Raw genomic sequence first — 24,582 nt, 5'->3', positions numbered from 1 at the left:
GCTGTAAGACTAAACAAATCAAAGCACATATGACCACTTACAGGCCACCACAAACACAGCATAAGTTTATTTCTGAGCATAACATCTGAAATTATTTGTAGGATGTTCTTTTAAGGCATTATTTAAGACAAACAACTGTCTTAAATAACTGTCACTGTGTCTTATAGAATGTTCTCATGTTTACTATCTCTTACGACTTCAGTTAAACTGAAATATGCGTTTGAAATATTTGTTACCAGAGAGTTATGTGATATTTAAAGTTTAATTCTCTATAAAACATTTTTATGGAAGTTACTTTTTATTATGTATAGTTTTACCACAGGATAGCACAGTGGGTAATATATTATCACACCTTCATGGTCCTTGGGTTACTTATTATGTGTAGTAAACTAAAGGGTAATCGGTACCCTTAAAAATGCTTTTTTTGTGCAGATGAAGAGTATGGGTCTGGGAGATCCTTGTTCTTTTAACTTCATAGACCCTCCTGCAGGATTTAGCATTCAGACATCTGTGAGGTATCTAAAGGAACAAGGTGCACTAGATGCTCAAGGAGAGCTTACCCCCATTGGCAGTCTGCTGGCCAAGCTACCTGTGGATGTGGTTATTGGTATGAGAGACACAAATATTATTTGATTTTGATCTTGGTTCTGAGATTTGTTTTCTATTATAGCATACATTTTGGTGTGAACTATTAATCTCATTTTCATTTGCTTCCAATTTTACAATGCAATTCAACCCTTTCCCACAGAATGCTTTACCAGTTTGATCCTGTTCCTGCAGTTATTTTTGACTACCTTTCCCATGATTTTTTTTTTTTTGTAATAAACATAGTTCCAAAATTCCAAAAATAGAAACAAATAAGTAATTTAAAATAACTGTGAATACTTTAGGTAAAGGCATTTTATTGAATGTTATGATCAAATGGACAAAAATCAAAATTAAGTGTGCTTTCATGTATATTTTTAGGTAAAATGCTTGTTCTAGGTTCACTATTTAACTTGGTGGAGCCAATGTTGACTGTAGCTGCAGCATTGAGTGTTCAGTCACCATTTCTACGCAGTGCTCAGCACAACCCAGATTGCGCCACTGCACGCCAAACCTTGCAAAGTGACTTGGGAGACCCTTTCACCTTGCTCAGCACCTTCAATGCATGGGTACAGGTGAGCCAGCTATATGCATTTTTGTTTGTCATTTCTGTGGTACTTTGTGGTACAAAAATGGTGATAGGCATTGCACCAAACTCATTGAAACTCTGTAGGCGAAAGGTGACAGTGGAGGAGGCTCCAGAAAGTGGTGCAAAAGAAGAGGACTAGAGGAACAGAGACTGTATGACATAGCCAATCTGAGAAAACAATTCAAGGTAAACATCTGGAATATACGATAAGTTTACAATAGTGGTCTTAATGGTGGTGCTTTGTGTGTGAATTGAATATTACCTTATTTACCATGACGGAAGCCCGTGCCAATATATTATCTGTAATTGCTAAATATGCTTGATACGTTATGTACCATGGTTGCAGGACCTTTTGAGGAGCTATGGGCTGGTGGAGTCAAACTATGTGTCTGAGAACCAGGCCCAGCGCAGGAAGAGGTTGGCTGAACATCAAAAACTGCGTCATCTGAAGAGGGAATATGAGTTAACGGAGAACAGTCGCAGGAAAGTATTGCATCTACAGGAAGGCCTGGAGAATTCTTTGTCCTCTGACTCAGATGAAGATACAGGGTCAAGCAAGAAGAACAAAGACTCTTCAGTACAGGACGTAGACATACAGGTGCTTAATATTTTTGTTGTACAGGAATTGGGTAGCAAGGATGTTTACACTCAAATAACAGGATTTTTATAGCTGGGTTAAGCTTTAGAAATTTTAAGTTGTTTGAAATCTAATGGCTGTGCTTGTACTCCTCCACAGGGCAGAATAATCTTACAATTCACTTCAGAATTCAATACTGCATACACCTAGGTTAAACACACAAAGTAGTATAACTAAATAGTAAGTGTATCACTGGCAAACTATTTAGTGTGCAATATGGGATCTTAGACACAAGCTACTCGCTAAGTTCCCACTAACTCTCAACCAGTTAACTAAAATTACAGAAATGTCTCCATTGGACAATACAGTATGTTAGGATACAGGTTATCACAAAACCTGACTTCTCTTTGTTTTAATCTCCGCTATTTTGTATTCAGCCTGCCAGACATGTTAGGCACAAACCTGAAGGTGTTAGCATGCTAAACAAACAAAGCTGTAAATATAGACTGCACACTGAGGATAAGCAGATACCTTGAAAAAATAATAGGGAAAAGCAAGTACCTTGTGTTTGTCACAAGCCAGCATTTATTTATTTATTTATTTATTTATTTATTTATTTATTTATTTATTAATCATGTTTAATTAAATCACAAAACCTGCCATTTTTACAGAGGCATGAAGACTTTTTATATCCCCTGTAGGTGATGTGGTGTATGATTAATTTCATGTGAACTTTCTGCCAATTCTGACCAGATACCACTGATACAGTGCTGACTGAATATCTCTTACTGGATTGTCAAGGCTTAAGATCATAATATTGCACAAGTATTTTTTTCAATTTCGTGTACGTGTGTTTAAAACAATGCTATGGTTTACAAAGTTCTACTGAAATTTTTATCACAGGAATTAAAGTTCAAACTGCGGCATGATGTATGCAAGCTTCAGGGAGATGTATATGCCAGTGCAACGCTGTCCTCTCAGCAACAGGCTCTTTTCAGACTGGTGCTTTGCCGTGGCCTGTACCCACAGCTGGCCCTGCCTGATGAACATAATTCTTCTTGCAAAGATTCAGAGCAGGCACACACACACTACACATACACGCAGAGAAAAATTATGGTCAACCTTGGTTATGTAACTTTATCATATATAATATATAACAGGAATGTCTTTTGTTTAGGTATTTCACACTCGTAACAAGCAAGGTGTTGTGATTCATCCCACTAGTGTTTTTGCCAGTAATTCGGATTTGCTGCACATACCTCAACATGAGATCCGTAAGTTATGTATACCTCTCTTAAGCAATCAGTAATCAGATGAAATGTCTCAATATATATTCTCATGCTCATATTCTCTTTCACAATGTATTTTTTATGTTTCTAGGTGCTGATGGGCAGAGTAATGGGCATCAGTTACTGGCTTTTGTAACTCTGCTTGAAACTAATAAGCCATATTTGTCAAACTGTGCTCGGGTCCCTGCCTTGCAGGTTAGAGAAATGATGAATGAACACTAGCAGGCTATATGACTTACAGACTACAGTGTAAAACAATGATTTCTTAAAAGTAGTATCAATGTATGCACACACGCCAGTCCTGTAACCCTTTATGCCTTTTTTTATCTTACCCTAAAGCACATCTGCCTTTTTTTAAAACCCTCAATATGTTTTATGTATGATTTAAAAAAAAAAAAAAAAAAAAGCCAGTGTGTGACTTGAAAGTTTACAAGTAATTGTGCCTTTATAACTGGAACTGAGATTGTCAAATAAGCATTTCGTCTTCAGTCATACATCCTATTTCATTTCTGTGCTTTAATTTAAACAACAAATAACCTCGGATGACACAAAAAACACCAAAAACACAATAGAATTAATTTTTTCTGAAAACATTTAAACAATTTTCCATTCTAGCATGAGAAAGGTTATTTACAAATGGAGACAGTTGTCATTGGAGTGGGTGTCCCAACAAATTCAGTTCAAGATTTTACCAATTATGTTCTGAGATACAAAGGAAAAGAGCTACATCATGTGACCTGCAGGCCTCTGTAAGCACAATAAATGTTTATGATTGCACAAAAGACTGAACATGTATGACTTTATTGAAAGGACGGCTAGGAAAAAGAATGTGACAGCATGACTTTGATTTTGGCTTATTTTTCAGCCACACAGAAACTTTCAGATATATAGACAATGATAATCCCCACTTTATATCAGATTTTTATCCCATCAACTTGAACTGGGCAGAAATTGGGTCATGTAACAGAACAATGATCCCAACCACACCAGCAAATAGACATTGAAATAGCTAAAGCAGGAAAAAATCAAGGTGTTGAAACGGCCAAGTCACAGTCCAGACCTCAACCAGATTGAGCTATCATAAAAGAACTGTGCATAAGTGACAACAATGAACTGAGGCAATACGTAAGTAAGAGCAGGCCAGAATTTCTCTAAAACATTCTGAAAAACTGCAAACTCTGTTTCTGAAACTCCAACAGAAACAGAGTTTACCTCAATTTATTGTTGCTTTGGATATTGGTTTTGGTTTTCATTTGTTAATGAATTACAGGGTCTACATATTTTGCCCCACAGGTTTCTGAATGATAAAGAAAATATTTAAATCAGCTTTGTTTTTGTTGTTGTCGTCATCTAAGGTTATTTGTTTGTTTTCAGAAGCTGATGAGGACCACACAATTGTTATTTAGGCCCTAATAAATAGAAAACCATTCCTGTGACTGAATTGTCTATTGCCATTATCATTTACTTTTATTCCCCAACTCTTCATCTTTCTCCAGGTTTTGCTGCTATTGGCAAACTCTATAGACAGCAATGCAGACTGCACACGGCTGGTTGTAGATGGCTGGCTAGAGCTGGTTATATGTGATGATGTGGCAGCTCTCAAAGTGCTGACTTCTGCCCTCAAGATGAGGGACAAATGGGACAATCTGCTACAGGCCAAGTTGAGCCAGTCAGGTTTGAGATCTAATGCAGTTCTGGGGCTTGCTGGCCCAAAACCAGCCTATCATGAGACAGAGAAGGTCGCAGATGGACTAGTACGCTTTCTACTGTATACTGAGGTAATGGGTCTTCTGGTGCTGGATACTTGCGGTTTACATTCATTTTAGCTTGCTTGACAGTTTTCTTAATTGTTTACTAGTTTGGATGTTTTGGTTTTGGGTAAGCTGGGTTAGGAGTGTCAGTTTATGTAATTATTTTAGAAGAGTCTTTCTATAAATTAAACATAATTCTTGGCTAACAAGCTTTTGCCTGCTCACTCTTATTCCAATGAAATTAAGAAGAATATTTAATATAGAAGTCTCTTGCCAGGTGAGTTACAGTCTGAGAAGGCTTACCCCACTGCAGACTCAGAACCTGTATGTCGGACCTCAGCTGAACATGGATGTTTCCCTCCCTAAACTCTTCCCTGAGATGAAAGCTGAACCAGATTTAATAAAAGGAGGTCTATGTGTCACCAGTTACTTCACCTATAATTGCCTCTGTGTAAGTGATCTCTTTACTAGCATTCTAAGTACATCTGTGCAGAAATTTCATGTACATTCAGAATGTAGTATGTGTTCTGCTAGGACTGGATATGTCCATTACAGACTGAAAATAAAATGTAAATTATATTAACAGCGATGATTAAATTGAGATGAAATCATCAAAGAGAAAAATCAGGCTAGGTATTAGTGACGCAAATGTGAAAATCTTTAACTCGCAAAAAAACAAAACAAAAAAAAAAACTTTTTAAACTGTCATTTTAAAGAATGCCTACTTTGAATGTGGAACATTTCACATTCAAGATACCAAGTATTCTTAAGAGCATTCATTTTTTTGGGAATGTTAATTAACATATCTAAATAGCAAACAAACAGGCATTTCCAAATGCTCTTTTAAGAAAGATCTTTTTTTATATTTATACTTTTGTTTTTGCTCCATTTTTCATGAGCTGAATTCAAAGATCTAAGACTTTTTCTATTTTCACAAAAGGCCTATTTCTCTCATATTGTTCACAAATCTGTCTTAATTTAGATTATCCATCCACCTCACAGGTGTGGCAGATCAAGATGCTGATTAGACAGCATGATTATTGCACAGTTGTGCCTTAGGCTGGCCACAATAGTAGGCCACTCTAAAATGTAAAGTTTATATCACACAGTACAATGCCACAGATGTCGCAAGTTTTGAGGGAGCATGCAATTGCCATGCTGACTGCAGGAATGTCCACCAGAGTTGTTGCCTGTGAATTGAATGTTCATCTCTTCATGGATGAATCCCGGTTTTCACTGTACAGGGCAGATGGCAGACAGCGTGTGTGGTATCATTTGGCTGAGCTGTTTGCTGATGTCAACTTTGTGGATCGAGTGGCCCATGGTGGTGGTTGGGTTATGGTATGGGCAGGCATATGTTATGGACAATGAACACAGGTGCATTTTATTGATGCCATTTTGAATGCACAGAGATACTGTGACAAGTTCCTGAGGCCCATTGTTGTGCCATTCATCCACGACCATCACCTAATGTTGCAGCATGATAATGCATGGGCCCATGTTGCAAGGATCTGTACACAATTCCTGGAAGCTGAAAACATCCAGGTTCTTGCATGGCCAGCATGTCACCGGACATGTCACCTATTGAGGTGTTTGGGATGTTCTGGATCGGCGTATACGACAGCGTGTTCCAGTTCCTGCTAATATCCAGAAACTTCGCACAGCCAGTGGACCAACATTACACAGGCCACCATCAACTCTATGCGAAGGAGATGTGTTGCACTGCGTGAGGCAAATGATGGTCACACCAGATACTGACAAGTTTTTCGGACCCCCCCCCAGACCACAATACAGTATAAAACTTCACATTTTAGAGTGGTCTTTTATTGTGGCCAGCCTAAGGCACACCTGTGCAATAATCATGCTGTCTAATCAGCATCTTGATATGCAACACCTGTGAGGTGGTTGGATTATCTTGGCAAAGGAGAAGTGCTCACTAACAGATTTAGACAGATTTGTGAACAATATTTGAGAGAGATAGGCCTTTTGTGTACATAGAAAAAGTCTTAGTCTTGAGTTCAGCTCATGAAAAATGGGGGCTAAAACAAGTGTTGCATTTATAATTTTATTTAGTATATTTAAATTTGAATTCCCCCACATTCTGGCCCTGACGTGAGAAACACACTGTGTCTAAAATGTTAATCACTCAAAAATAACTGTGCAAGCACAGTTCTAAATATAAATGTCATTCACCAAATGCTGAGTTTCCTCCCTTGACATGCTTTGCCAGGCCTGTATGGCAGCTAACTTTGTTGCTGCTTGTTTGTTATTCTTTCTAGCTTTAGATAAGAGTTAGTTAGTGGCTTTTTCACTCTGGTTGCTTTCATACTGCAGAATTCTTGTCTTTGGTGAAAAGAAACCAATCATCCACTTACAAATTTTGTAGTTGTCTTCTGTGGTCTTCCAGGCCTTTTGGTGTTGCTGAGCTCAGTAGTGCATTCTATTTTGGAGAATGTAGCAGATTGTTAAAATATTTTTGTTAAACCACTGAATTAAAGCTGAAAGTCTACACTACAATCATATTGTGCTTAATTTATTTCACATCCATTGTGGTGTTGTACAGAAGCAAAAATGTTAGTCAAATTAATGGATTTAATTAACTCTTATGGACTCAACTACATTATCTGTTGTATACATGTATAGAACATCAATGTTTAGAGACACTTGACTGAATTCAAATACTTGCTAGTGAGTGCTCTGGAAAGATATCATGATCTGCCTGTTAATAAATACAATAAACAACCGATAATGTATTTTCTGTAATAAATACGCTACTAACAGTTGTGGGTTAATTTGTTAAGTTCTGTGTATAATCCATCAGTGTTTAGTTTACATTATAGTTGAGTTAGCAACTCTTATGACTTTGCTACATACAGTGGTGTGGGAAAAAGTGTTGGCCCCTTCCTGATTTTTTTTTTTTGCATGTTTGTCACACATTAATGTTTCAGACTATCAAACCAATTTAAATATTAGTCAAAGATAACAAGTAAACACAATGTAGTCTTTAAATTAAGGTTTTTTATTAAGGAAAAACAAAATCCAAACCTACATGGCCCTGTGTGAAAAAGTGCTTGCCGCTAAACCTAATAACTGGCTGGGCCCCCCTTAGCAGCAAGAACTACAATCAAGCATTTGCAATAACTTGCAATGAGTCTGTTACAGCACTGTGGAGGAATTCTGGTTCACTCATCTATGCAGTTATTCAGTCACATTGGAAGGTTTTTGAGCATGAACCACCTAAGGTCAAGCCACAGCATCTCAATAGGATTCACGTCAGGACTTTGACTAGGCCACTCCAAAGTCTTCATTTTGTTTTTCCTTCAGCCATTCAGAGGTGGACTTGCTGGTGTTTTTTGGATCATTTTCCTGCTGAAGAACCCAAGTTCGCTTCAGCTTGATGTCACGCACAGATGACCGCACATGATCCTTCAGGATTTTATGTTAGACAGCGAAATTCATGGTTCCATTTATCACAGCAAGTTTTCCAGGTAGCAGCAAAACAGCCCCAGACCATCACACTACCACCACCATATTTTACTGTTGGTATGATATTTTTTTTTAAATGCTGTTACTTTTATGCCATATGTAATGGGACACAAACCTTCCAAAAAGTTCAACTTTTGTCTCGTCAGACCACAGAGTATTTTCCCAAAAGTCTTGGGGGATCATCAAGATGGTTTTTTGCCAAAACTGAGACGAGCCATTGTTCTTTTTACTCAGCAGCAGAATTCATCTTGAAACTCTGCCATGCAGGCCATTTTTGCCCAGTCTCTCTTATTTTGGAGTCATGAAAACTGACCTTAACTGGGGCAAGTGAGGCCTGCAGTTCTTTGGATGTTTTTGTGGGGTCTTTTTTGGCATCTAGGATAGGTCATCGCTGCACTCATGGGGTGATTTTGGTCAGCCGGCCACTCCTGGGAAGGTTCACCACTGTTCCATGTTTTCTCCATTTGTGGAAAATGGCTCTCACTGGGGTTTGCTGGAGTCCCAAAGCTTTAGAAATGGCTTCATGACCTTTTCAAGACTGATAGCTCTCAATTACTTTCTTTCTCATTTGTTCCTGAATTTCTTTGGATCTCAGCATGATGTGTAGATTTCGAGGATCTTTTGGTCTACTTCACTTTGTCAGTCAGGTCTTATTTAAGTGATTTCTTGATTGGGAAGAGGTGTGGCAGTAATCAGGCCTGGGTGTGGCTAGAGAAATTGAACTCAGGTGTGATAACCCACAGCAAAAACTTTTTCACACAGGGCCATGTGGGTTTGGAATTTGTTTTCCCATAATAATAAAAACCTTCATTTAAAAACTGCATGTTGTGTTTACTTGTTATCTTTGATTTGTCTTTGATTTTTTTCAATAAAAAATCAGGAAGGGCCAACACTTTTTCCCCACCACTGTACATCCAGTGTACACTGGATTGGCTGTTCACTGGATTTACAATATACCATGGGTACTGGTAACATGTCTAATGACCTAGACAATTAATTGAGAAACACCACTGGTGACTTACCTGTAAATTAAAAATGACTAATGCATTATTATCAAGTTTGAGTCTGTCTCTCTTGCATGTCTGCATACAATAAAGGACTCCAAAGACTTGTACAGTGAGTGTGTGCGGACATTTTGGACTTGTCCTTACTGTGACCTGCACATGCCCTTCACCCCTCTGGAGCAAATACAGCATGAGGTCACCTGTAGACCACTAGAGGAACTTCCGATTAAGGAGGGTAAGACAAGGCTGTTACTTGATTGAGGCACTAAATTACATTGAGTTAATTGTTATTTTTTCGTGGTAAATATATAAAGTTCTGCAGTTTTATGGCAAACTTTAATCTGAGTTCTTTTAATTTTTGTCCACAGAGCCTGATACAGTAAAATCTGGATCCTTGTCTAGTTTGACTAGACTCTACCATTGTAATATCTGTAAGAAAGACTTCACCCTATCCTCCACTGAAATACTTAAACACAAACGCCAACACCTGTCCTAAGTTCTTCCTGTCCCTGTGCACATGAACATTTTTTTAATATACAACATTTTGAAGAAGAAATTTGTATAAGATTCTTGTTAAAAAAAAATAAATATTTTTGGATATTTCTGAAAAATATAGCCGTGTTTGTAAAAATGGATGTGTAATTGTAAATCATAGTTCTATGAGAAGCATAATCTTTCCTATTTCAAAACTAAAAATTTAAATTGTCTGGAAATGTATTACATGTGCTTTTTTTGATCAACATAATTGAATAATGTTCATTTAACAATTTTCACTATATGAAAGTACACTTGAAAGAAGTTCATAAACACACTTTTATAAACACACTTTTCTCTGAAAGATCCAGTTGTACTTAATACTTTCAAAACTTTCTGACCAGTTCCTGCAAGCCTGTAGTCCTTTTTGCCTATAAAATTATAATCATCTGTATGAAGATACAAGACATGGATCGTATGATTCAAATATTCTGTGTATCATTAAAATATAGAATGAGGGTTTAATTAAGGATACAAACCCACAATATGTAAGACATCAAAGCAGCACATTGGCACAGAGTCAGAGAAGTCAGATAGCACAGGAATAAAAACCTGTCTCCAAAAATAATTAGAATAAATATCTCAATAAATAAATAAACATTTTTTCCTCAGTAATCATTTTTTAACCTAGTCAATACATATTAAAATATGCACATTGGCAGAAATAAATGATCCCAAAGTAAGTACTTGTGTACATAGTTACTTTAAAACTATGTTATTGATTAATCAAATCAAAAGGCACATTTATTAATGAAAAGTGGGGCAAAATTAAAGGGCAAAATCAGGTACGAAAGCTCAAGGACTAGAAAAAGTGTTAGTAGGTGGGCATGTGATTTATGTCATTGTTTTCATGTAATCTATTACAACATAAGAATTTTACTTGACTAAATACTGCTTCCGATCAAAAGTTGATGCATAATTGTAGTGATTCAATAAGTATGGGATACTATTATAGCATTGTCTCCAGTATTGTATCAAAATACCTACACAGCATACATTGCATCACACTGATTTTTCTATCTCTGATACAGTACCTCAAATTCTGTAATGGGGTTTAAAAATAGCAGCTTGTTGTTATGAGGCTATGAGGTTCGGTCTGTGGTCAGGCAGTGTTTGTTCAGATTTGTCTAAGTTCTTTACTCTGAAGAGTATTTTTGTACATTGTATTCAGTTGCAAAAAGTCCAACGTTTATATTAATACATTTATATTTTCAATGATAAAATTTTGCCAGACATATTTGAATGTAATTTAAGATCATGCTGGAACAATCCCTGTGTAAGTCATTTGGTTTAATATGACTAAATTATATAGAGGATTCAAAAATTCAGACCCCCCTCATGTTTTTTTAAAATTTATGTTGCACCTGATAGTACAATCGTTAAAATATATTTTTTTCTTATTAATCTTCACTTAATACTTCATAATGTGAAAGTGAAAACAATTATGGAAATGTTTGCAAATGTATGAAAAAGAAAAAAGTGAAAAATCAGGTGCATAAGTATTCAAACCCCTTGCAACTACACTTCAAGTTTCCTGAATCCTGTAATGCACACTGGTTGGCACTATTTTCTGTATTTGACATGCAGTGTTTTGTATCGTCTGTTTGTACTAGGTTGCACATATTGCACTATATGTGGCTAGGACAACTTGCTTTAAGTCCTTAGCTCTGTGGGGTTTTTTTGTAGCACCATGGTCCTAGAGAAACATTTAATTTCAATCTGTACTGTCTCAGCTATATGTGGTTGAAATGTCAATAAAAGCTTCTTGACATGAAAAACCGAGCCATGAGGTCAAAGAAACTGCCTACAGAGCTCAAGGGCAGGATTGTTGCACAGTACATATCTGCACAAACAATTAAGTGTTTGAAACTCAGACACAGTCTCAGTGTTTAAGTTCAGGCTGAAAACATTGTTTAGTCTAGCTTTTGTGACTGGGTGATGTTGCGTTACCAGACTCACAAGTCGCTCAGGTTTGCAGACTGTGGAGTGGTGGGATGCTTTACGTCCCAGGAAGCCCTCATGTATGTCACTTTCTAGCTCTCCCTTTTACTTATGCTGTCATAGCTAGTCTTGCCAGAGGCCCTGTCTGCACTTTGTACATAATGCACATTGTTCATTACCTGATTACAAACTGCCTTGATTGATCTGCATAGTCAGCCAGTGACTAATGAGATTGCTGTGGATGGGGACTGTCATGCCTTCTTTCAACCATTGTTGCATCAGTCAGTTGTACAGTATGGTCTGAAATTTATCAGCAGTCATTTGAATACATTGGCAGGAAGGAATTAGTGTTGTTCCCATGGGGAACTCAGAGTTTGCTCTGACCCATTAGTTCCTCAGAAGCTCTTGGTTGCACTATTATAATCTTTTGTAGAAATTACATTATTTGCATTTGCGTTATTTACTGTACATTGTCACCCAAAGGAGGATGGGTTCCCTTCTGAATCTGGTTTCTCTCAAGGTTTCTTCCTCATATCAGACTGTGAGGAAGATTCTATGGTCTGATTGAACCATTCTCTGTTAAAAAAAGATTGATACGTTTTGCCGCGATTCTAAATGTTATACTTGGAGAAATCCAGTCATTGCTTATCATCTGCCAATACCATCTTAACAGTAAAGTATGGTAGTGGCAGCATCATGCTGTGATGGGTTTTTTTTTTTGCAGAGGAAACTGGGAGGCTGGTCATGGTTGAGGGAAAGCTGAATGGAGCAAAGTACAGAGATATCCTCAATAAAAACCTGTTCCACAGTGCTCAGGACCTCCTGGGCCAAAGGTTCACTTTCCAACATGACAACAAGGTCCAGCCAGAGCCCTGACCCAAACCCTGTTTAACATCTCTGGAGAGAACTGAAAATGTTACCATCAGAGCTTGAGAGGATTTGCTAAGTGGAATGGCAGAAAATCCTCCGCAGTCCAGTGTGCAAAGCTTGTTGCAGCATACCCAAAAAGACTTTAATTAAGAGAGGCTGTAATTGCTGTCAAAGGTGTATCAACTAAGTAATGTGTAAAGGTTCTTTTTTTAACAAATTTACATACATTTCTAGAAGTCTGTTTTCACTTTGTCATTATGGGGCACTGAGTATATTAGGGGGGAAAATGAAGATTGTAGTATCAGGCTGCAACATAAACTATGAAAAAAAGGGAAGGGGGTCTGAATACTTTCTGAATTTACTGTATATTACTACTAAAATGTTCACTTTGCAATTTATTACAGTGAAACATTAGTATGATTGTACAGAATGGCACTAAATGTGGCCAAACATTTCCTGGGATGGGGTTCTGTATACAACATAACTGTATGCAAGTGAGTGATTGTATCTTCTTCATATGCAGATAACTACTTGATGCAATTGACCACTTTCACTTTTCAAACACTTTCACCTTTTTTTAACAATATTTTCTGTTTTCTGTAACAGGCCTTAATTTCCCCTGGCCAGAGTTGTTCTTATCAACGAAGTCTTAATAAAAATATAAATTGTAATTTTATTACTAATTTAATTATTTGTATGAATTTGCACATTAAAGCCAATGTTGAAAACTAATGTTGGTATGTTTTGAAGTTTAAAAATAGGTTTGGTTTCTGACTTTAAAATACAATACTACTTTAATTTTCTTAAGTGTGTTTGTGCATTGCAATTTTAGTGATCCTACCTATAAGTACCCTTCCACTCACTGTTATGTCAAAAAATCTTCCTGAACAGTGTTCTCATACTTACATAAGAAATGCTCAAAAGACACAAAGTCGGTATGCCTCTGTATGCCAATGCATTTCTGTATATTTTTCTTTCTCTCTAACCTGTCTGGAACATTGAGGCAAAACTGTGTAAAGAGGTAAAAGGGAGCATGTTAATAAATGTTATATAAACAAATATCTATCATTGTTAAGGAAAGCAAGATATACATTTTTGTAATTTTGTCTTGTATTGTCTTTCTGACTAAAAAAACAAACAAAAAAACAACCTAGCTTTACACATTGGTGTTTTCAGCATTCACCTTCTATAAGCCTCAACAACAGTCAGTTGGAGCCAGTGCCAGTGCATTGTGTGTTGGCACCACCATTAAGGGTCCTGGTAGAGTATAAATGGAATGCAGCAGAGGATTGTGGGGAGAGAGATCTTGCGCTATGGCAATTCTTTAGATGAAAAACATTTGGTGTCTTCCCTTCCCTCTACCTCCAATCTCTCAGTGGCCTTATAACCTCTCAAAGCCAGGTCTCATCGCACAGCCTTGTGCTTTCCACCACAGCAACCGCATCTTTCCCCACAACGCAGGCATGCTCGCAGGGGCAAGTAGCAGCACATGCAGGGCACAAAGAGTGACAGTGCCAGCAGTGCCATCCAGCCAGCACAGCAAAGTGGGTGTGGCCTACGCCCAAGCGAGTCTTCACATGAACATGGCTCCCAGAACTCTCCTTCAGAATCTGACATGCAGTGGTAAAGCAGGCTCTCAGCACACCACACACACGTCCACTGACGTAGGCAGTGTAGAGCTGGATCTGGTGCATCCCGGCAACGGCCACGTCCGTTCTCTGAGGCACTAAACACCGAGCGACAGTACACACAGCGTGATGAGCATGAGGACGAGCCTTGTGGACATGGGCTGTCATCATCAGGTGAGATGGCATCCCCCCCCCCACTGGTCCCACTGCCCCCTCTTTTGCGAGTCCGAGAGCGAGGTGTGGCAAGTGAAGTATGGATGCAGCATGGTGAGGGTGAGCTTTTGCCTGTCTCCTGTGGGGAGCCACTTACAGGAGATGCTCCAGACATGGCATTAGGCATACAGGTTGGTGAGGAGGAGTGGCGCCGAGAACCTTTGGTGTCCATTATAACAGTGACCTCACATCCTGTAGTACCTACACTAGGTAATTCTTTCTCAAAGTGCACCACACACAGTTCTGACTTATCTGGACCACGTCCTACCATGACACCGCCTGTCAGACCCCCAACTTTTGTCCGTGTAGCCTCAGCACGTCGATAGTCCTCATATCCACGTGAGCCCCATAAATCCTTGCATGGATCTATATTGTGTAGGTCACCTTCCTCCAGTAAGGACACAGTAGGGGAAAGTGAGGACAGGGGTGAGGAGGTTGGGGGTGCTAAAGGAGAGGTTGGGGGAGCAGGAGGAGGAGGAGGAGGGGCTGGAGGATTCAACATAACTGATGCTTGGGAAAGCTGGTGCTGGCAGGACCGCCTATTCACCTGGAGAAAAGCAAGTGATGGCAAGAGGAAACTGAGAACCATAAATGAAGGCACAAATATCTCTAAAGGTGACATTTGAGACATTATCACAATTTTTGCTACCAATAAAACAATTGGAAATATTTTTAACACAGAATGCCAGTGCTTACATGATGTTACATGATGCTTTGGCTAATTGCAGTAAATATAAAAGTTGAAGTATATCTGCAATATTAACTGTATCTGTCCTTTGTCATCCATATTTAATCAGAATACTGTAATAGACAGGTAAAATAATTGAAATACCTGTCCAGGGGTCTGAATAGTGATGGCATGCCCTTCCCCATATCCAAATTCCTCTGCTGCAGAGCGGACAAAGCAAGTAGACGACTCGCTAGTGACTATGGTTATGGGCTTGGGTAACATCTCCTTTCTGCTGTTGGAGGATGATTCACTGCCTGTGTGAGACTGATACAAACTGCAAGTTATCAAGCCTGCTGGACCTAGTGAATGATGTCCAATGCCTGGCTCACAGAGACATGTTAATTGTGCTGCAGCATCACTCTTGTCTGATAGGTGGCCCACTGGCCAACACATTGAAAAATTTCCTTTCACCTGACAGTGGCAGCAGACAATGTTACTGCTAAATTGTAGGATTTTTTTTTTTCCTCGGACTACAAATGTAGAATTTACTTGAATGATATTTACGTACATACATACATACACATATATACACAGTACTGTGCAAAGGTTTTAGGCAAGTGTGAAAAATGCTGTAAAGTAAGAATGCTTAGGAAAAAAGTTTTAATAGTTTGTGTTATAAATTAACAAAATGGAAAGTAAATAAACATAACAGAAATCTAAAAGAAGAAATCAATGTTTGATGTGACTACCCCTTGCCTGCAAAACACCATCTATTCTTCTAGGTACACTTCGACACAGTTTTTGAAGGATCTAGAAATGTAGCTTGTTTGAAACATCTTAGAGAACTAAGAACAAATTTTCTGTGGATGTAGTCCGCCTCAAATCCTTCTGTCTCTTCATGTGATGCCAGACAGACTCAATGATGTTTAGTTCAGGGCTCTGTGGGGGCCAAAACATCACTTTCAGAACTTCCAGGTTTTTTCTACACTGAAGATGTTCTTAATGACATTGGCTGAATATTTTTTAGGTCACCACATTGTGAACACCCTTAATCCTGACTAAATACAGCCCCAGTCTCAAACAAACCTCTATTATGCCTCATTGCCACACTCATTATTGTACCATTCTCCAGCCCTTTGGCAAACAACCTGCCTCCTGCTATAGCCAAAAATCTTTTCCAAACATCCAGATTTCTTTATCCTGATACTATATCTATTTGTATTAAAGAAATTTAAGAATATTAAGGTTTTTTTGTTGTTTGTTTGATTGTTTAAAAAAAAAAAAAAAAAAAACTAAATATTTGGTGTATTTGACATAACCCATGCTGGCAACAACAATATATATGCGTGAGTGTTTGAGTGTGTGTGTGTGTGTGTGCGCTCAAAAGTTTGCATACTTTGGTAGAATTTGCAAGTTGTAGTGTAGTTGCTCATTTCTTTTGGCAAAATGACTTCAGTTCTTGTCAATTTGGTTGTCTTGCTCAAACTGCACGGGCCACTCCAGAACCTTCTTACTTTTTACCTTGCCTTGTGCTTTGGATCATTGTCATGTTGGAACATCCAAGAGCATTCCATGTACAGCTTTTGTGCTCTAGAGTGCAAAGTGTCTAGCAGTATTTTCTGAGAAGATGCTGCATTCATCTTTCCATCAATTTTTACTAACTTCACTGTGCCACTGGAGCTCTCACAGCCCCAAAACATGAGAAGTGCTTTTCACCATAGGCCCCCTTTCCTGCTTTATAAAGTTCAACTTCTTGTCTTGGTGCAGTATCCAGTCAGTGCTTAACCTCATGAGCTGATAAATTTGCATTATTTACTATTTATGCATAGACACTAATTACAATTACAATGAGTCACAGGTGTGGAAACACCTTTAATAACCATTTAAACCTTCAAGGAAATGTAAAATTTGGTTTTAAAAGACGTCAAACAATGTAATAATTAATGACTTCACATGATCACTGTCCTTAAAGAAGAAAAACTTTCAGTCATATTTTCCAAATAAATAAAAAAAAAATTCAGGGTATGCAAACTTTTGAGCATATATACAGTGGTGTGAAAAAGTGTTTTTTTTCTGCACATTTGTCACACTTTAATGTTCCAGATCAACAAACACATTTAAATATTAGTTAAAGATAACACAATGAACACAACATGCAGTTTTTAAATGAAGGTTTTTATTATTAAGGGAAAACAAAATCCAAACCCACATGGCCCTGTGTGAAAAAGTGTTTGCCCCCTGTTAACACATAACTTAACTGTGGGTTATCACACCTGAGTTCAATTTCTCTAGCCACACCCAGGCTTGATTACTGCCACACCTGTTCCCAATGAAGAAATCACTTAAATATGAGATTGACTGACAAAGTGAAGTAGACCAATTGATCTTTGAAAGGTACACATCATGCCTAGATCCAAAGAAATTCAGGAACAAATGAGAAAGAAAGTAATTGAGATCCATCAGTCTTGAAAAGGTTATAAAGCCATTTCTAAAGCTTTGGGACTCCAGCAAACATGGAACAGTGGTAAACCTTCCCAGGAGTGGCCAGCTGACCAAAATTACCCCAAGAGCACAGCAACGACTCATCCAAGATGTCACAAAAGACCCCACAATAAAATCCAATGAGCTGTGAATGGCTGAAGAAAAACAATATAAAGACTTTAAGTGGCCTAATCAAAGTCCTGACCTGAATCCTATTGAGGCTGTGGCATGACCATAAAAAGGTGGTTCATGCTCGAAAACCCTCCAATGTGGCTGAAATTACAACAATACTGCATAGATGAGTGCACCAAAATTCCTCCACAGTGCTTTAACAGACTCATTGCAAGCTATCGCAAACACTTGATTGCAGGTCTTGCTGCTAAGGGTGCCCAACTAGTTATTAGGTTTAGGGGCAAGCACTTTTTCACACAGGGCCATGTAAGATTTTCCCTTAATAATAAAAACCTTCATTTAAAAACTGCATGTTGTGTTTTCTTGTGTTATCTTTGACTACTATTTAAATTTGTTTGATGATCTAAAACAATAAAGTGTGACAAACATGCGAAAAAAATAGAAAATCAGGAAGGGGCTGAAAATCAGGAACACTTTCACACCACTGTATATTAACATGTGTGTCTGTGTGTGTAAATGTACAAAACAGAAATTGTTTAAGAACACAAAAAATCAAGATTTGGTATGACCAACCTTTGCCTGCAAAACATCATCAACTCTTCTCAGTACTCTTGCACACAGCTTTTGAAGAAACTCTGCAAGTAGCTTTTTTCTAGACATTTTGGAAGAACTAATCACAGATAATCCCACACAGACACAATGATGTTGAGATCAGGGCTCTGTGGTGGCCAAGCCATCACTTTCAGGACTCCTTGTTCTTCTCTATACTGAAGATACTTCTTAAAGACATTGGTTGTATGTTTGTGGTAATTGGCCTGCTGCAGAATAAATGTGGGCACACTCAGATGCCAGAAGTATCTGACTCATCAGACCAGACCAGAGATCAGACCATTTTTCTGCTTCCCAGATCCCATGTTTTCCTGCATAGTAGAGTCACTTAGCCTTGCTTCCACGTCGGTGATATGACTTAATGGCCACAATTCTTTCATGAAGACCACTTCCAGTGACAGTTTTATGGACTGTAGATGGATGTATCTGGGTCCCATTGGTTTAATCCATTTGTTTGCAGATGACAGTGCTGGACATCTTCCTATGTTGAAGGGAAGTAAGCATGAACTGCTTTTCATCTGCTGTATTCACCTGTTTCCTTATTCAACCACTGCATCTACGGTCCATTTCTTTGTGTTTCTTGTTGAAACCCCAGCCTGCTTTGAAATCTTTGGTGATGCAGTTGTAGCGATGAGGCAAAGGCGAGTGAGGATCCAATTGCAGTTAAACGTTTAATAAACAAAACAAGAAACAGGAATACAGACACGTAGGCAAGACTAGGCAGAACACCGGGCTGACAGGAAACAGAAACACATACAACGACTAGCGACAGCGAAGTGAACAGTGTATATATATTAGACAGGAACCAATCACAAAGCAGGGACAATGAGTAACTAAGACAACAAACGAGATGGGAGCAAACAATTAACAGCAGGGCATGACAGCAGACAGAAACAGGGCAAAACACAGACAGACTCATTACAGCAGTATAACTACCTTGTGTCTTGTGCTCAGTCTTGCCATGGTGTATGACCATGACCTGTGACCTGAAACTGTCTTCGACATCCATACCTTAGTAGCAGAGTTTTGCACAGTACTGTATATAGTGTATATATACAGTTAATGAACAATTATGTTTTCATAAATTAGTCATAAAATAGTTTGATGTACAGTGTATATAAAAACACATCCTTGATATATATATATATATATATATATATATATATATATATATATATATATATATATATATATATATGAAATATTTTACACCACTTAAATTAATATCTTCATTTAGCAATTTTATTCCACTCTTCTTTCAAAAATTCTCCAGATCTTTGAAAAACAGGGATTTGCATAGCCCTAAAGTAATTTCACAGATTTTCAGATCTTCTTCTTCTAAAGCTATTCCTTTGTGGACTTTGTGATTTTTTTCAGGCATGGATTTATCCCACATACACATGGACCCTCTCCCCATGAGAAATAGCTTTCATTTTTCTACCCTACCTCATAGCCTTGACGTGAAAATTACAAGAGATGGTTGTCACATTCTGTGTACTTGTCAGATATTCTTGCAACTTAATTTGCCATAGTTCCTCCCTTATATGTTTTCATTGTGTACTTGTAAAGGGACATCTTGTTCTTTATAATATCACTGTAGTATACATGTAAGAAAATCTTACAGTAACAGCTGTATTTGGGGTTCATCAGAATCATAGATGACAGATGTCTGATAATTGCTTTTTTAGCACAAGTTAATGACTGGTTAATCTGAAACATACTCACATGCCTAATTATAAATGCATGTGCACCCCCACCCCATAAAAATTCAATCACTGAGGTTTTTCTGCTTTTGTATTGGTGAAATAGGCAAAATTCAAGGGCTTCTGTTGTTTATGGACTGTGTTATAAGCAGGGATTTCTTGATAGCAGTAAAAGTCATGATGTGACTCACTGTTTGGCCATCATCTTCTGTGTCTCCTTCCTCAGTTGTGGAGGAAGAAGGAGAGTCAAAGCCTTAAATGAGAGTTATTGAAAAATAAGATTTAGATTTCATTTTATCTAGGTCTCCTGCAAAAAATACTGAGGACAATATAGGCATTATACAATAGTAACCGTTCTTAAAGATTGCAGTATTTTGCACAATCTTTTATAATTTTCCACAAGACAAACATATTGTCAGCATAAGCAAAATGGATTTTTGAAATACTATCAGTATCATTGTTTTATGGCTCCAGGTACTTAGCATACCTTTGTCCAGCCTGTCAAGGACAATTTGAAGGCCCTTTTCAAAAGAAATGGCATCAGCTGGACTCTGGAAGGTCAGGCCAAACTTCCTCTCCTCCACACGCCAGTGATGGAATATGGGGTTCACTTTGTTGTAGATCAGACCCTTTTGAATGGCACATTCAAGCACGGGCTACATAAAAAGAGAAGGTTCAGTGTGTAGGTCTGTGAATAAATTGGCACACTGATGTCAAATATATTCTCTAAACTGAAGACCCAAAGAAGGGAAGTCCGGGTCCTGTGAAAAAATGGTGAGTCAGTTGGATACAGGCATAAACACACACGCACACACTCACTGCTCGATCGCGCAGCCGCTCTCCACATATGAGATACTCCTTCTGGGCTTGGCTTTCAGAACTCCTTCCTTTACAGATGACAACATTGCTGAGGCCTCCACCTCCAAGGGGCACCCAGCCACCACTAGAATCGTCACGTGTCATCACCACTGCTCGCACACGCACACTGTAAGGGAGGGGTGAGGTGTGAGGATACAGGCTAATAGAGCATCAGACATAAAACTACACATGCACACACACCCATACCAAAACATCAAACAAACACTAATCCTTCTAATGAAGGACCTGCAAAACAGCAGAAAACTATACATAGATTCAGGTGAAAAAGAATAGTAAATTTAGAAGTAATCTTGACATTTTTGATTAAGTAGAACAAGCAATCTAGTGGAAATTATGATCTCATCTTATCTAAATATGTTTTTATTGATCTACAGGCACTATAATAAACACATACATTCACAGAGGACTTTATTAGGAACATCTGCACACCTTCAGAGTTATGTAATTATCTAATTAACTAATCATATAACAGCAGTGCACTACATATAATCATGTGAAGTATCATAATTGGGAAGAAATGCCAGCACAGTGACTTTGACAATGGCATGATTGTTGGTGCCAGATGGGTTGGTTTGAGTATTTCCATAAATGCTGATCTCCTAGTAATTTCATCCAAACAGTTTTTTTTTTTTTTTAAATTTCAGCAGTTCCAAAGAAAGACACTTTGTTGATGAGAGATCTCAACAGAGAATCGCCAGACTGGTTTGAGCTGACAGAAAGACTACAGTGACTCACATAACCACCATAGCCTTTGGCCCACAAAACCTTGACTGGAAAAAAATATCGCCTGATCCAATGAATCTCAATTTCTGCCGAGGGATACAGAATTTGGCACCAACAGCATAATTGCATGCCCAACCTGCAAACTGGTTTTATGAACATGACATTGAGTTCAATGTTCTACAGTGGCCTTCCTATTCACTAAGAGACATCAACCTTAAGGATGTGGTAGAATGGGAGATTCACTGCATAAAAGTGGACATGAAAAATATGAAGGAACTGTATTATGCAATGATATGAACATAAACAAGAATCTGAAATGATTTTTTCCAATAGCAAATTAAAAATACTTTGGGATCAAGGGGAGGCTCTACAAAGTATTAACATAGTGCTCTCCAAAAATGCTCAGTGAAAGCTTAAGATAAATTATGATCGAATTGTCTAATCTTGGTTTTAACATATTTATATCCATTCTAGTGTCAGCTTTAGGCTGATAGACTTAAAAATGTGCAGTGAGACACTACAGTATTATATCAATGGCAGCAAGGCAGGGCAAGTTTTAGTGAATGATCATGTAAGAGAGGGAAACGAATTCTCCCTTACAATATAAGAAACTATACTTAATCACAAGACGTACTTGTTTTATCATTGTTTATACTTACTGTAAATCAACATTCGACATAATTGTTGAATGTGTTAATATGGAAGAGCTTTGTACAAAGAGAAAAAATAATGGCAACAAAGAAACTAGAGTTAATTACAACAAAATAATTTCGAGACAAACTAAGGTGTAGTAGCCTTGTGACCTGTAGGGAGAAAGAAAAATTCACTGAGCATTTCTTTTGGAGATATATCAATGAACGCGCCCATTAGCCATACGAGGCCCGTGGTATGTGAACACAGCCGCGATATACTCATCATTATGCCCATCATATGCTAAAATAAACGCAGATGAACACACACACACACACACACACACACAATTTGCTTTAAAGATTGGTCGATATTTTGTGCTGCTAATTATTTTCAGACATTACGTTCTTCTCACTCCCACTTCTAGCTCACATCCGCACTCAGTCAAGAACCGCCACTGGCAGTTTTATGAATGAAATACAATAAAAGTGGCGGATTATGTGATATGAGATATGCTATCTAAGTGTATAAGTCGCAATTGTTAGTAAAAAAAAAAAAAAAAAAAAAAAAGATGAGTGGGTGCGAGAGGGAATGGAGGAAGCAAGCGCCGGGTTGGGGGAGGGGGCGACATAAGGAAATGAAGAAGAGGAGGGGGTTGAGGAAGAGGGGGAGAGAGAAAATCGGATTTCATTCATAAAGTTTGGCTTTAAAACCATAATGAAACTCGAGGTGCGTTGATAAAAATCATAAGGAAGTTCCACTCATCCATTATAGCTGGATACATAGGTGAATGCGATCAGAAATGTGATATAGGTCGGGAAAGCGCCATATTTTGGAATTATTTTCCCGGTACGTCTACACATTCCGCGACATATTTCATTGCTAGGTGAACTGTGCAATATCTGAACTAAAACGTGCTGTTTTGTATTTTCAAGGAAAAATATTTACTGACATATATTTGTCATTGGTACGGCGTTTCCAGTACAATATTTTAATACTGTGGTTCAAGCAAATGGATATAAATTATCTGCGTATATTATTTTCGTAGATGTATGTAGATATAATGTACACTGTCCAAAGCTAAAACTACATGGTTTAAGTATATTTATATCAGCTATAATCGGATTTTGTGGTCGGGCTCTTAGAGGTGGTAAAAAAAATCGGTTCCACAGCCCATCGGTTTAGTCTTTTCTAATGTTTGGTCAAATAAAATGTAAGGACTTACTCGCCCTCCATGGCTTGGTGCTGCTTGGAGCTTCGAGCTGGCTGCCCCCGGTCTCCTGTCTTTTTTATTTCCCTTCTCGACAGAACACACACGCACGCTTACGCTCGCTCTCTCTTGCTCTTTCGCTCTCTCTCATACACATACACACGCACTCCCCCTCCCAAAAAAATATATGTAAACGTATCTATCTTAAACGATTCTATCTTAAACGCGCTCGATGTTTTCATTTTTTTGTGTCCACCTTTATATTTTTTGGTGTATTAGGATAGGGTTGGATATTGCAGCAGCCATGTTCCGTTGATTATACGACAGCATCCTCTCTCTCTCTCTCTCTCTCTCTCTCTCTCTCTCTCTCTCTCTCTCTCTCTCTCTCTCTCTCTCCCTCCCTGTTTCTTTCCGTTGTTTTCCTTGTACGTTACCTGCCGTGTTTCCTTCTGAACATCGAGGCACCAGAACAATAGCTCACTCACCAGTCTCAGCGGGTGACATCTAGTGCAAATGGCAATTAAACAAATCAGTTGGCGATACATTTGCTTTGTAAGGATACCCCGTTACCGTTATTCGTTTGCGATAACTCGTTTGCTTCCAAGTCCTTTGCTCCAAGGTCTCTTGTCACACTAACGTGGAGCGTTTTGACGTGAGACAACAGCCAATTCAAAAATAGATGATATACGTAACATTGCCATTGCCTAGATTAACCAAATATTTTCTGCATGGATAACTCAGCAAATAAATAATCGAATATTTAATACTGTTGACGGCAAATGCACTATTCTAGACATTATTTGTTCTACTGTTCAGTACCTTGGAAAGCTCCTTTGAGGCTGCCATTGTATTCGACGCAGCACTAGTGGAGCCACGACTGAATTCTTACGTGTTTTCATTGAGTTTTCCTCCCATTCATGTGCAACTTTCATTCATTTTTACTGAGAGTCAAAGTACATAGCCTGCCACCGATAAACATCCTCTAAATATTAGAAAGGTTTTCATGTAATATAAGATATAATGTAGTAATATATATATATATATATATATATATATATATATATATATATATATATAT

General features: G+C 38.1%; 2 protein-coding genes across 3 annotated transcripts in view; one reads left to right on the top strand and one right to left on the bottom strand.

Annotated features, from left to right (window-relative positions):
* The window catches only part of dhx34 (DEAH (Asp-Glu-Ala-His) box polypeptide 34), a 28,620-nt gene extending 15,336 nt beyond the window's left edge, over positions 1-13,284 (top strand). The window contains exons 6-16 of one of the 2 annotated variants that reach the window (XM_060877695.1): positions 433-607; positions 967-1,160; positions 1,259-1,360; positions 1,521-1,772; positions 2,655-2,828; positions 2,929-3,025; positions 3,132-3,235; positions 4,537-4,818; positions 5,069-5,242; positions 9,375-9,516; positions 9,650-13,284. In XM_060877695.1, the coding sequence (XP_060733678.1) occupies positions 433-607; positions 967-1,160; positions 1,259-1,360; positions 1,521-1,772; positions 2,655-2,828; positions 2,929-3,025; positions 3,132-3,235; positions 4,537-4,818; positions 5,069-5,242; positions 9,375-9,516; positions 9,650-9,777 (1,824 nt within the window). In that variant the 3' untranslated portion in view covers positions 9,778-13,284. Of the gene's footprint in view, positions 1-432; positions 608-966; positions 1,161-1,258; positions 1,361-1,520; positions 1,773-2,654; positions 2,829-2,928; positions 3,026-3,131; positions 3,236-4,536; positions 4,819-5,057; positions 5,243-9,374; positions 9,517-9,649 lie in introns of those variants that run through there. The other variant, XM_060877697.1, reaches the window with a different exon arrangement.
* Positions 13,285-13,398: 114 nt separating this feature from the next.
* Positions 13,399-23,738, bottom strand: spred3 (sprouty related EVH1 domain containing 3). The gene is made up of 6 exons (XM_060877698.1): positions 23,520-23,738; positions 20,882-21,047; positions 20,550-20,718; positions 20,254-20,315; positions 15,300-15,461; positions 13,399-15,014 (listed from the first exon to the last, which is right to left on the bottom strand). The coding sequence occupies exons 1-6, from the start codon at positions 23,528-23,530 to the stop codon at positions 14,031-14,033; spliced, it is 1,554 nt and encodes a 517-aa protein (XP_060733681.1). The 5' UTR covers positions 23,531-23,738; the 3' UTR covers positions 13,399-14,030.
* Between the last annotated feature and the right edge of the window lie 844 nt (positions 23,739-24,582).

This window comes from Tachysurus vachellii, chromosome 9 (assembly GCF_030014155.1).
Source record: "Tachysurus vachellii isolate PV-2020 chromosome 9, HZAU_Pvac_v1, whole genome shotgun sequence".
Lineage (NCBI taxonomy): Eukaryota > Metazoa > Chordata > Actinopteri > Siluriformes > Bagridae > Tachysurus > Tachysurus vachellii.
The sequence above is the reverse complement of the archived record's forward strand: the minus strand, read 5'-3'. Positions and strand labels throughout refer to the sequence as shown.